Here is a 13,675-nt window from a genome sequence, read left to right as displayed (position 1 = left end):
AACTGGATTAAAAGAAACGAAAGGAAAAGAAACTTTGGGGCCCGCTCAAAACTTGGGGAATTTTACCAGGGGCCTTTCATAAAGCCCTGTGTCACTCCTGCTCCACCAAGGTTCTGGGCGCAACTCTGGGCACGTACACATGGGCGACACAGAAACCGGCGCTGGAAGAAGCGGGAATAGCGAGAACAGTGAGCCTCACTGCGTGAGCCTGACTGCATGCATTGCCACCAAAGCTCGGTATGGACGATGTAATTTAGGTTCTGTTTACCGAATTTGTACCAAACTAACCATTAAATAACGTAAGGTATTTTTAGGGACGGAGGAAAGAAACGGTAGCTTTTCCTAGCAAATTGGACATGCGATACACCTGTAACCATCGGAAACGCAAATATTCAGATCGTAATATGCATTGTAAGGGGCTGCGCTTTGCTCTCAAGGCTCCAGTGATGTCACGTCAACGCTGGGCATATGGGCGGCTAAAAAGCCGGTCGGACGTACTTCTTATACGTCCCTGGCAAGGCCGTTGGCTGGCGGTGACAACTTACACACGGCATCGAGTTTTACAACTTGGATTGTACAACGCGCGCCGGTTTTATGAAACAGTTGTAACTTGTACTTTGTATTCTCTAAATTACAAATCACAAAATACGAACGGACTGTAACAATTTTTTTAGAGAAGGGCTACTGGTCACTATCGGGCGACGGTGGCCAGCGCGGACGCACAAGAGCGGAAGTAGGCCCAGGCTGTTTGGAATAGTGGAATTAACACCAGTTGCACTCAACAAACTTTGCTGGAAAATTACTACGGAGCAACATCTGAACATTTTAGCCGAGCAATAAGGAAAAAATATTTTATGAAACGAATTTTATCGCACTACTACACTTGCCAGCAAGGCGAACGTGGGATTGCATATGAAAGTCACCCAGGTAGGGCTATTCTGTTCTCTTCCTGGGCTATGCACGGAAGCTTGTTTACCTGACATGTGCATGTTGCATAGACCTACAGGTCATTATTACACTACCCTGCGTCTGTCATGCCCCCTCATCACTAGCATTAACTTCTGGAAGACGCAATCATGATACTAACGATTCCACGAGAATTCTTGTCTAACAAATGACCGACGCGGGAGGCAGAATCAGCTACCATACGTAACAATGCATCCTATCACGCATGCAGGAACCGCCGTAAATTCTGAGGAAAAAATAACATGTAAATGCTGACGAACAAGAAAGTTTTTCATCACCTGCCCACGTAGGAATCCTGCGCCAAGCTTTACCAGAAAGGTAATCCTGTGCTGAAATAACGTGCAAAGAAACGAACAGAGTGCAATTTTCGGGAGTTATTTTCTTTGCCAGCTGCCAAATGATGTGATTCGTGCGACATTCCGCACCTAAACGTTTCTGCTGACGTTCCCAGTATAGCCAGCGCCAAGCCTGCCCCCGAACCTGGCACCGCCAGACCCTACCTGCCCCAGTGCCCGGTGCAGCCAGCGCCATGCCTGCCCCAATGCCTGGCACAGCCAGACCCTGCCTGCCCCAGTGCCCGGTGCAGCCAGCGCCATGCCTGCCCCAGTGCCCGGTACAGACAGGCCCTGCCTGCCCCAGTGCCTGGTACAGCCAGACCCTACCTGCCCTAGTACCCGGTACAGCCAGCGCCATGCATCTTCTCCATCCCCGTCCTGCGCCGTTCATGTGCCGGTCGGCGTCACCCCCGCGCTAACAGCAAAACCGCCCCCGGCTGTGAACGACCGAGCCCGGGGTCACCTCCAGGCCATTTGCCGCGGCGCGCCTGACCGGCGCCCGTCGCCGGGTCTAACACAAAGGAAGAATACACCAATCAGCAGGCGACCAGCAACTGGTGAGCCGGAGGCGTCATTAAGCGCAACGCTGTGTTATCGTGATGATGGCTCTTGCTCCTGCGCCTGCCATTTGCTTGGGAATGATTCATGCGATTCATGCGTCAGCCTCGTAATTGGGCGTTAAGGGTGCGTTGCTTCCGCAACTGGCTTCTTCTTTGGAATTAGTTATCTGCTTCTCACCTAGAAGATGTCGCTACTGTAAGGCAGATTGCTCACGAATGTGTCACTCGACAATCTTTTGATATGCGCTCAGGCAGTGGTCAGTTTTGCCTCCGCCGGAGGTTATTACAAGATTATTTTTGAAAGACAGCGCAAAGCCGCGCCACATTTGACTAGCTGCAAGCAACTGAAAAGCAGATTGGCTCAAATAAAACATTTGTGTGTACGTTGTAAGGTCGCTGACCTATGCCAGGTCAAAGTCAGGTTACGGCTGTCACTGGGGGCAGTTTTATAGGGAATCGCTCCATTTGATACGACAACGAAGTGTTAGATGAAGTCATACATCTCTGAGACAATTTATTAAACAATAAAACAGTTGGATTTAGGATAACAACAAATTCCATTGACCTAGGGGCAGGTACGATGGCCCGACGCAAGTTAAAAGCAACCAGCTTTTTTCCTGGAGAGCTTGCTTTATGGGATAGTTTCTAGTGCTCATTCCTTAATCAGCTGCCTTTCGGATACAGACATTTTCCATAGCCTCCTTAAGTTAAGAGCAGGTCACTGAGCTAAAATGACCCATACCGACAATTCGTTTTTAGCAACGTGCCGCATAACATAATTATTAACGTTTATTCAAATTGAAAACCCAAAGTAATGTCGTAGGTTTTTTGGTCACCATAACCGTCTACAGGTCAAGCACCGCCACTGACCCACAACGGACCTTTGTGACCTTTGTGACCTTGTGCCAGTGACCTTTTATTCAGGACAGGCATCTAGGCTCATGGCGTTTGCATGAGGAGGTTTACATGCAGTTTGGACACCAATCTAAGTTTTACCTTGTTTGGCCTTTATTTTATTTGACTCGTAGATCATGGCGTATGGACCTGCAGTTTTGACACAAGTAGGCTCCTGCGAATGTGATATCTTAAGCTCCCTTAGTTTTCGATATCTCAGCGGGGTAAAATTGACCCTCACCCGAGCAAAGGTAACCAAGAACCCGGCACGTGTTAAAGCAAGCAGTTGGTTACCCGCCCGATCGGCCTGGGTCGTGGAGCCTGGACCCAACCCTCTCGCCCGCATCCGCTGTCAGATTTCTGAGGGGGATTCGCTGTGTAAGTACAGCCGTTGCTAACGTCTCTTAGATGCTTCGTGAACTGAAGAAGCAAACTCACAATATAAAAACAACCACACCGGTGTGTTTGTCATTTGTTGTTCAAAAGTGTATTACATGGTAAGGTACAGGAATGCTGCAAATTTAACCTTGCAGGGACCGTAAGGTAAATTGGGAGCGAACAAAATTATCCATCCGTCCGTGCAAAGCTGGAATTTTCACGCTGTGGATCGGAAAATTAACAGTAAATACCGTGTTCTGAGTTCTTTGGGTCACTTATCAAGCAGAAATTATCCACATCTGCGCCCTCGTCACCAAATGGAATTTCATGTTATTACCTGTTGCATACCACCCTTTCCCCGATCCAGATTTGGTTGAGACCCGATAGCTGAGTCCGGACTTATTCAACTTGTGTGTTGAGTACGCCTGTCATTGTTTCGATGCAACGCATAAAGTCCGTCCTATTTCCACAGATGCTTGGAGCAAGGTGTCTTGACTACGGTACAGCTGCTCAAACGTAATCAGAGCTGTAAATGATCAGTTGTTTATGCTTCACAGATACTATAGAAAATGGTGATAACGATGTGATAGTGATACAATGATGTAATCATGATACAATGATGATATCATGACGATTAAATTAAGATGAAATGATGATTACGATAATCAACATTACCGATGTTGAAGTAAATGTTTCACATTTAAAAGAATTGAGAAAGTATGCGAGCTGGCAAAACAAGTTTACTTGCAAAGATTCGGTTGCTTTGTGATGTAAAATATTACTATTAACACTTAATTACGGGCGTAAAGAATACAGGGCCCGTTCCGTCATGATTTTGTTACGTCACAGAAAATCTTTGGGACGTGAGAGGTGCGTGAAATATGCGGATAAGCAGTGAAAGATGCGGCTTGCGAACATGCGCGATCATGGCAGGGTTTCACGGTGATCGTGTGAATACTGAGGGAACAGCAATGCAGAAGCGGTGAAATTGCCGTTGACATTCAGCAAATGTGCTTATTTTTAAATCTTTGTGGTGGTTTGATCACCAACATGCTGCATCTCACATCCACAGCTGAGCAGCAATACACCGTTATGATGCTGGCCAACCGCACTGATGCCAACCTGTATATCTTGTGGATGCGTGAATACCAGGTTGTAAGTGGCTGCTCTGAACTTAGGGGGAACTAATTGTTTTGGGGGAAGTAATCTGAAGTAATCTGCTCTTCTGGACCCTCTGGCTATAGCACTTCGCGGATTGATTTTTCAGAATCGGGTCCACTCCAATCCGGCTACCCCGATTCGATCCGCCCACCGATTTTTCGGAATCCGCTCTACCCAGATTTCTCAGTTCAATACAATCCGGCGCGATTTACCAGAAAAGTGTATGGAAGGAATCCGTACCAATCCGCTTCCAAACTAATGAGTTTTTGAAATTTGTACGGCAAATTTGGTTCATTTGCGTGTTTTAAATTTCACTTATTTGTTAATTTACATTGGAAAAAATGTGCAATAAGTTGCCAGAGACCAGTACTTAAAGGGAATGTTCCACAGTTGTATGACGTTTTGAGCTGAAATAGCCATCTTGAGGACATTTTGATGCAGTTCGCGGATATGTCCTTTTTAAGACCCAAAACGCTCTGGTTCCTGAGTTACACGCGCGCAAATTACGAAATGGCTTATTTACAGCCAACTTCACACTCGCCTTCTGATAAATGATGTCATTGAAACGTCATTCGATCCCCGCGATATTACAGGCGGTTTTTTTGTTTATGGTCAAAACAGCATGGCCGCTGATATATTCGCAAAGGCGATGATGCTGCACATGTGGTACAGTCCGCGCGAAGTTGTGCGACACTCGTCGTGAATGGGTCATTTTTCCTTATTTCTAGGCCACAGGTCAATATTCTAAAAAAGTTTTTTTGTGCTATGCTGTGTTCATGACCTTACACATTGGAGCACATGAACAAGTTATGCAAACGATGGAACCAACATAAGCATAAAACAATGTGGGAAACAAACAATCTCCACGTTCGGCCAGGCACGGCAGAATTTTCCCGTGACCTAAGATGAATCAAACCAAACATTTTAACCCAGGTAATCCAAAGCCTGTCAGTGAAAGTAAAACTTTCGGACCATCGGCGTTATTTGTTGTAATTTTTGGTATGATAACGGTCTTAGCGTTGAATGCTGCCCCGTTGAATGACATTTTAAACGCATTCAAAGAGTATCTTGAAATCAGCTAAATAAATGAACAAGCTAAATCAGTAAGCCTGTTAACTTAATAACCATGTGACATGCAGGCATCACATAGATCTTCGTCCAGCTTCATGACACCCAGGATATATACGACACACGTTTACCGTAGTTGTGTGTTTGGAAATAGCATGTCTACTGAATCATGCAAACAACAGCCACCCCGAACGGGCTGTGGGATGGGAAATCAGATTGCGATTTTGAGACTTAAAGAAATAAAATTTGGAAAAAAATATCAAACAGTTCAGTGGTTTGAAATTCTGTAAAACGTAATCGTACATCTTGGGCGGATCAAGCGTTAGAGGTTTATTTTGACGACCATTCCACTGGCACATACATTTCTGAAAGACTCGGTTCTTTACTGCAGACTTAAGTGGAACAACGTTGAGAAACATGTGCAGGAACGGATTCCTATGAGCTGCCAAGGACACAGAGGAAGGAGGATGGCTTACAGTAGTGTGCTGTATGCTTTTGTTTCGTTCCTCAGTGCCTCTCCAATGTGTTCCTTCCTCTGCAGCATGGCATTGGGACTTCATCGGTGGGCTGTCGATCATGTAGATCGCTTTCCGCTGTTGTACGACAGGTTGCTAGGACAGTTGTCCTGTCCTTGTCTCCTTCTGGCAGTGTCCCGATCTCGTTTATCGATTTTCCACGCCTGTTGGCATATTTGGGCTACACCAACGTCGATATTTTATGCTATATGTTTCTAACCAGTTCATGTGAGCCATCAGACGACAGGATTCCGCTCAGATATAGGTTTGTTCAGAGGACCTATTATGATCTGATGCGATGCACTATACGTGCCGCTGTAGGGTGGGAAATCCAGTGCTCATAAAGCGGGCATTCACCGCAGACTGTGCATCTTCTCCAGTGCATTACGGTAGGAGTAAAGCGTACAATTGCTGGTAATGCCATGCTATTCATGTATTGATTTTCCAAGAGCATGAACAAAAGCAGTGATCTACGTTTCGTAAATACAGGGTTGTTCGTGACTGCTCTCAACATAGGGCGAACTAATCGCCTTGGGGGAATTAGTCTGAAAATATGCTCGGGCATGTTTCAGATCCCATGATCTCAACGCACTACGAGCGTTCATATAATTTCATAAAACTGTGCAAGGGATGTGCACTGCTGATGAAGATATGGCTTGGTGTTCCGCTCCATCGCGACAGGAACCTCCTCTCAGTTGCGACGAGGAATGGACTAACACTAGAGTCATAAAACGGTCTCCATCCTAATCTGAGCGGGTCTTCTGCCATATCTATCACGACCATATCCGTCGTGACGAGGGCTCTCACCGTACCAAGTACCTCAGTAATCAAGTTGTCTACACTACAGGGCTTGGCGTGCTCCCAGTTATTACAGGACCTCGTGTCATATCTCACCATTACGTCACGTTATTCACTCCTCGTTATTGAATTTTACTGTCGCCCGGCACGTCTTGTTTTGGAACCCAGTGAAACCTTCCCTCGGTCGGAACAGTGGCCTCCTGCCTGTTGTGCAGCAACTGGAGACAATCCAGCTGATCCATATGACTAGGCCGTCCATTATAGTAGGTTGGGATTTGCTCTGGGTCGTGACATGTAACCCTGGCCGCATCTTAGTTCTCAACCACTTAAGAGCCTTACATTTTTAAGAATTCTTTCTCACTTAAGAAAGGGGCCACCTGTAGTGCGCTCACTCACGCCCATACCCAATCCTCTCATAACTGGACACCACTCCCGATCATTACAGCATTACGTCGTTAGTTATGGCCGGGCCCCACGACCGCATTATTGCCAATAATCATGTGCACTAGATCTGTCATGACTTTCGGTGATTTTATAAAATGGTGAAAAGATTTGCTCGCTCACCCTGCCTGAAAGCGGGGTGGCTGGCTACCCACCTTACTCACCCGGTGATACTCTATTTGATCGGCTCATTGACTTAACTGAGGCTCTCCGGAGCTTTAAGGCAACGCGAGCCAAAAATGTTTTGTTAAGTCAAGCATATATATGGAATGACGATATTTGAGCAATATATATATATATATATATATATATATATATATATATATATATGGAATATTGAGAAACAACAATAAAAAGATGTCATCTGCCATAGTTGCGTTCTTTCCTGTGCAACCATTCCGCCACAAACTTTGAAACAGATTTCCCAGACTTCACAAAACGGTGTACCGCATCGCACGCGCGGCCGTCGCAGGCTCCCCCGTCTCGGTGGCAGGTGGGCGCGCAAGCTGTGGGGTGGCGCAGAGTGGCAAGCGCATTTAGCTTACAGCTTCACAGATAGTATGATGTATTTTCACACAGATACATTAGATATGTTTGAGAACACGCAGATATAATCGGAGCAATGTAATCATTGTGTTTAGAGCTGTTGGAGAAAAGATGTTTCATAACTCCAGGCAGCTGAAATTCAAATGTATTTGGAATGCGAAAATACGCGAGTCTTTTCACACAATGATTCACCATAGCCTCAAAGGAAGTGGCGCGCACTGACCGGAGCAACATCACAACCGTATCGCCACGGAACACACGATATCATAAACATACAGCCAGTCTAAGATCCTGCGAAGATCTCGAGATCTGGTCGCCGACACCGCATTCATTGCAAACACACATTACAAATTTCTTAAGTGCGTAATGGACTCTGGTTGTGCAGTTAACACCTCCCAATGATACAAAGCTTATGGCGATGGATGTCGTGCCGCCGCCAGGATTTCAACGACACCGTGACGCCAGCCAGAGCACCAGCAGAGTAGCTTCCGCCAGCAGAGGCGCGGTGGGCTGCATCAGCCGTGACGTCAGTCAGAGCGCCAACAAGGCTGCTTCTGCCAGCAGCGGCGCGGCAAGTTACATCAGCCATGATGCCAGCCCGCCAGCAGGCCAGCTTCCCCCAGCAGCGGCGAGCAAGCCACGTCAGCCGTGACGTCAAGCAGAGCATCAGCAGAGCAGCTTCCGCCAGCAGCGGCGCGGCGAGCTACATCGGCCGTGACGTCAGCCAGAGCGCCAGCAGAGCAGCTTCCGCCAGCAGCGGCGCGGCGAGCTACATCAGCCGTGACGTCAGCCAGAGCGCCAGCAGAGCAGCGACACCGGGCAGCAGAGCGGGCCGTCTGCCGCCGACGCCGCTCAGGCACGCGTCCGAGCCATGTGTGAAGCCGGCACAGTGGGTCTGCGGCAGTGAGCAACAGGAGGCTCAGGGCGGGACCAGCATCGAGCCAGCGGGACGGCCGGGGCTCCGACGGAGTCCGGACCCCGGGGCGGTCGGCGGGACCGAGACTTCAGGCGCTGGCGACCTGGAACTGGCGGCCTGGCGCCGTTAACGGGGCCAGCGTGACATGGGCAATCTCGTCCTGCTGGCGCACACAGTCCCAGCGATATATCCGATCTCGTGGCATGCACGTTCCCGATGGCATGCATCTTGCTACCGGTGGGAAATGCCCTAAACTCCTGTTTTTGCTGCTGTGAGTTTTGATACTAAAAATAACCGACCTTCAGTTTGCTTGTAAACAAGATAGCAGCCAATCAATGCAAATTTATCATGAAGGCGCCCAACGTTACCAGTTTTGTTAACTGTCACAAAGAGAGGGAGAGAGAGAGAGAGAGAGAGAGAGAGAGAGAGAGAGAGAGGAGAGAGAAGAGAGGAGAGAGAGAGAGAGAGAGAGAGAGAGAGAGAGAGAGAGAGAGAGATAGAAGAGAGAGAGAGAGAGAGAGAGAGAGAGAGAGAGAGAGAGAGAGAGAGAGAAGAGAGAGAAGAGAGAGAGAGAGAGAGAGAGAGAGAGAGTTGATAAAAATTAGGGTGCATAAACCAAAGGTGCGTCAAAGATAACATATGTTCCTATCTCGTCGAACCTGCCGATACAAAAATCTAAAGATGTAAGAACATCGTGAGTTCGTAGCTGTAGCACGAGATATTGCGCAGGGCTAAAAGAATCGTTTTTTAGCACTATAATATCGCTTCACCAGCACCCCTAGTATATTAAAGGTTGCGACTTCAGCAATATAACACCGCTTCAGCAAGACCCCTGGTATACTGAAGGTCGCTACTTAAGCACTATAACGTCGCTTCACCAGCGCCCCCCGGTATACTGATCATCGTTACGTCAGCATAGGAACGACGGGCTTGGCAGATCTTCTCAAGGCATCCGCATTCTAACAACTTAATAATAGCACCTCAAGAACGCTCAGCTACGAGCCGCTCAAATCACACAACTAAACAGACCACTTCTCAGTGCTCAAAAACAGCATGCAGCATTATCTATAAAGTTTTTTTACGAGGCCATCACAAAAGTTTGCCACTGTAACTCCTAAGCAGCAAACACAATGTTGTTCAACCTGAACTGAAGTTTGCCAAATCTCAGCTAGGAACCAGAGGGTACTGCACGGCACAGACATCTTACATACCTATATCCTATCTCAAAATCAGTCAAAAATTGTCTGCTACCTATTAAGTCAGAGGAACATTGATATTTTTCATCGTCAACTGTCACAACAATGAACTAATTCATACCTCACCTCTCATTCACTACTACTCGTACTGTTCTCGGCATGCTTTTGCTGAGGCTATACGAACTAAACAGAAAGGTCGTCTTGCCTCATATGCGCAATATATGTCGCACATGACCTCCCAGGGATATCGTCAATAGCTATTTCCACGCAGCATGCAGCTTGTGAGAACTTTGCCTCCAAATTAAGTGGCCCTGGAGTGCTGGTAATGTGGCGCACAGCACTAATCTTTACGGAGCGCGGGAGCGTGTTTGACTCCTAACCCATCATAGAGTGACGTGATGAGATGAATTTAAGGTATTCTGTTGGAAACGACAGTCGGCGCCTAGATCGTCAGTCTATCTATTCATTTACTCAGACTTCCGTTCAGCTCAGTTCAGCCCCTTGCTGAATGGAAGACATGGGTTGTGTGAAATGGATTTTTGCTGGGATTGTTTGTGAGGTTTGTGAGAACTGCAACTGTAATTGGTAATACTTAGAACAGGTAAGTAGCTGAAGTCATCTTACGTTTGTAGCTTATGCTAGCTTATCGCTATTGCAAGAACTGTAGTCCGATGTTAAATTGTTGACACACGTTCTATTGCTCCATCGCATTCCATTGCTCCATTGGTCCATTGATGACGGCGTGGCTAATACTGGCTAATGAAAATGAGATGACAAGCGTGTGAAAGTGCTAGGCTGGCGCCTGGCGGTGCAGACTGTCAAATGTCAGGTTAAGTGCAGTTAAGTCCATACTGCATGCTATATAACTTATGGGCCTGGTCGTAGGTGCCAGGTAGAATATGCTAGCCTTATAACTGAGATTTGAGAGACCTGGTGTGTAACCGGTGACAGGAAAGATATTGTGTGGTGCACTGCATTTGGTAGCACCAAACTGCGAACTTGCTACTAGGCTGTTTTTATGTATTTTCTATAATAATATACTATATGTGTATGCATTATTTATATATATATATATACATATATAAAATATATATATATATATATATATAAATACGCGAACTCAATCAGATGTTTAATTTGCAACCGAGTCTATTAAAAAGTTGGAACCGTTACGAGTCGTGAGCTGAATCGGGTACTAAAATAGGTGAGTCGGCCCAGAGCCGATTACAAAAATGAGTCAAATACAAACCTGCTTATAAGCGGATAAGTTGCAACATGTCACTGAAGTTTACGTGGATGAAATACGCAGGTAATAGATCTGAAACTAAGTTATTTCGAGACATCATTTGAATATTGCAAACAAGTGGGTAGACAGAAGGAGGGTAAAACATTTCAGACAGGTGGGTGAGCGAGCGGATGAAGCCTTTGTTGCGGTGGGTGGTGGGTTGGTACCTACCTGGCTGAACGAGTAGAGGTACGCTACCGGCATGGACATCGTAGCCGTGGAGGGCTTTACTATCTAGCATATTCCCTAGCGGTATCGGCAAGCTCTTCGTAAACGCGCGCCCGCAAGGTGTTCATAAACCAGTATTCAATGCCAATTTCCTTTCTCCAGTATGAAAAGACCGGGGCAAAACTGGCCACATCACATTTTTTTACGCGTGCATTTTATTTTCCACCCATTCGCACAAACATGACAATGTTTTCTTTCTGGTGGACACGTTAGGGTCTCTATGGTGATTGGGCTAAATTTGGCTTTTTGATTTTTGACAATCTAGAACCATCAGTCCGCGCTAACAAGAAAAACGCGAAATGTTTGACGGTATGGCGATATTCATCCGTTTGCACAGCTTCCGATGCGTAAATGGCGGTTGCAAACAGGGCATATGTTTGCAAGATTTGGGCAGCATTGTTCACTAGTCAGTGCGTTAACAACATTGGGGTCTAACAGCAATGGACTTTGGGAGCGAATTTTTAAACCTCATGTTTTGTGTGGTTCATTGGGCGCTTTCGGCTTAGCCGACGTATCGAGAGTTAGGATGCCAAGTCCTGAGAGAAATTCTTGGTAGACCTTTCGCTTTGACAGCCTTTGGTAGGTTTCATCTTGACGATATATCCGGCAGGAAACGTCGTGACCTTTCGGCCCAGCCGTATGCGATTCAAGCCGGCCATTTCCAGAGCGCGGTATATACTGTTAGTGCGTGGAACTTGGAACGAATACCTTATCATGTTATTTGTTCTGGTTGCTTGTTTTCTTTTTGCTCGGCAGAGTTAAGGAAAGTTTGGAACACGTTTTATCTTTCACCCGCATCAACTTTTTTAATCTAACTTTGTTTACGTAACTGGTATCACTGGTGACCATGAGCGCACCTAAAAACCCTGGATATTTTCATGATGCGCTTCATTGATGGTGTGGTATCTTCGTCTAACCAGTAGTTTCTGGTGTAATAAAGGGCAGCATCTGTGAGCATAAAATTCTAAACAACACAGATTCACAGATGAAATACTCTATTCATCTTTGAAATGCTTGCCTCTTACCCCGATGTTAAGCCTCTCCCCCCAATAGCACGCAACCCCACGCTTAAAAGCACTGGAGCGGGGTCGAGAATTTAGCCTTGTCTTGCCCCCTCGCTCTTTCCCTTCAGAATATGTGTTTCGTCCTCGATCAAATGTTGTTTTTTTACGAAGCACCACTCCTACACAGACCTTCATGACACACACACGGTCTTGGTGGAATGAAGTGATGGCTTGTGACACAGCTGTAGGTCGTTGCAGCAGGCCCCACACAATGGTCAAACGGTCCAATACCGCACCACAAACAGGCGCCACACACCTGTCAAACAGTCCCAGAACCACACGACCCGCAAGCCCCACACACTGCCCAAGCGGTCCCAATAGAACACACACGCAGGCCACATACACTGCCCAAACGGTACCAATACCACACAACACGTAGGTCCTACACACTGCCTAAGCGGCCCCAATATTGCACCACAAACAGGTGCCACACACCGGTCAAACAGTCCCAGAACCACACCACCCGCAGGTCACACACACTGCCCGAACGGCCCCCATAATACACAACATACAAGGTGACACTGAAGGAGCCTTGTAACACGGAACCAGCTGCGGCGATTCAAACTGAAGCCTGGATGGCCACGGCCGAATGCATGCACTTGTACCGACACTCAAGATCTGCCATCCCGCATACCATACACAAGTTGACAAGAGCTCCCTTCGAGAGCAAAGAGAGAAGAGTCGCTACTGTGGGCGTGTGGTTGGTCTTGCTTGTTACTCACTTGTACAAGTGGTCCCGCCAGTCGTTCTAGAAAGTTCTTGGTGAAGTTTGCCGTGCCGATTCCACATCTATGCATCACTGCTTGTTGAGAACAGTGAAGGTAACTCTTGAACGAACTGAAATAGCGTGCATTTTACCGATGAGGATCAATAAATCAACAATGCGTGCCTACACTTTCTCGAAAACTCTTCTATCCCAGACTCCATACACAAATCTTCTCACACAAATCTTCGCTAACTTTAAAACCACTAGTTTAAAAAACGTACGAAACTAGTGAAAGTCATTACCCTCATACGCCACGCCCCGGGTGCAAATATCTACATACAAAAAAAAATCATTCGCATGCACCAAATATGGTTTATAAAAATCACGTGGTGGATGCAGTACTCTACACGTAAATGTTTGTGCGCAGATCTCTTTGCGACACATTGGGTGAGTACACAGTTCTAGACATCGCATGCACGTGCGCACTTCGCATGTGCTTTTTGCTCACAACATTTGTTTCTCACACGCAATGCTTTCTGCAACATTTCTGATGCAAACATGTTTTTTTTTAATTTCATTTCTAGGTTTGCCTAAAGGTTTATTTCTGTCGCAGTCTTA

At 46.6% G+C, this 13,675-nt stretch overlaps 1 protein-coding gene across 1 annotated transcript in view; it reads right to left on the bottom strand.

The window, feature by feature from the left end:
* Nucleotides 1–7,785: 7,785 nt before the first annotated feature.
* LOC119112644 (uncharacterized) overlaps nucleotides 7,786–13,675 on the bottom strand; it is a 47,631-nt gene continuing 41,741 nt past the window's right edge. Inside the window, exons 6-7 of the mRNA XM_037236882.1 lie at nucleotides 13,074–13,188; nucleotides 7,786–8,557 (exon numbers count right to left, since the gene is read on the bottom strand). Of these exons, the coding sequence (XP_037092777.1) occupies nucleotides 8,432–8,557; nucleotides 13,074–13,188 (241 nt within the window). The 3' untranslated portion in view covers nucleotides 7,786–8,431. The remainder of the gene's footprint in view (nucleotides 8,558–13,073; nucleotides 13,189–13,675) is intronic.

This window comes from Pollicipes pollicipes, unplaced genomic scaffold, assembly GCF_011947565.3.
Source record: "Pollicipes pollicipes isolate AB1234 unplaced genomic scaffold, Ppol_2.1 Scaffold_7261;HRSCAF=8764_pilon_pilon_pilon, whole genome shotgun sequence".
NCBI lineage: Eukaryota > Metazoa > Arthropoda > Thecostraca > Pollicipedomorpha > Pollicipedidae > Pollicipes > Pollicipes pollicipes.
This window is presented reverse-complemented; position numbering and strand designations above follow the sequence as displayed.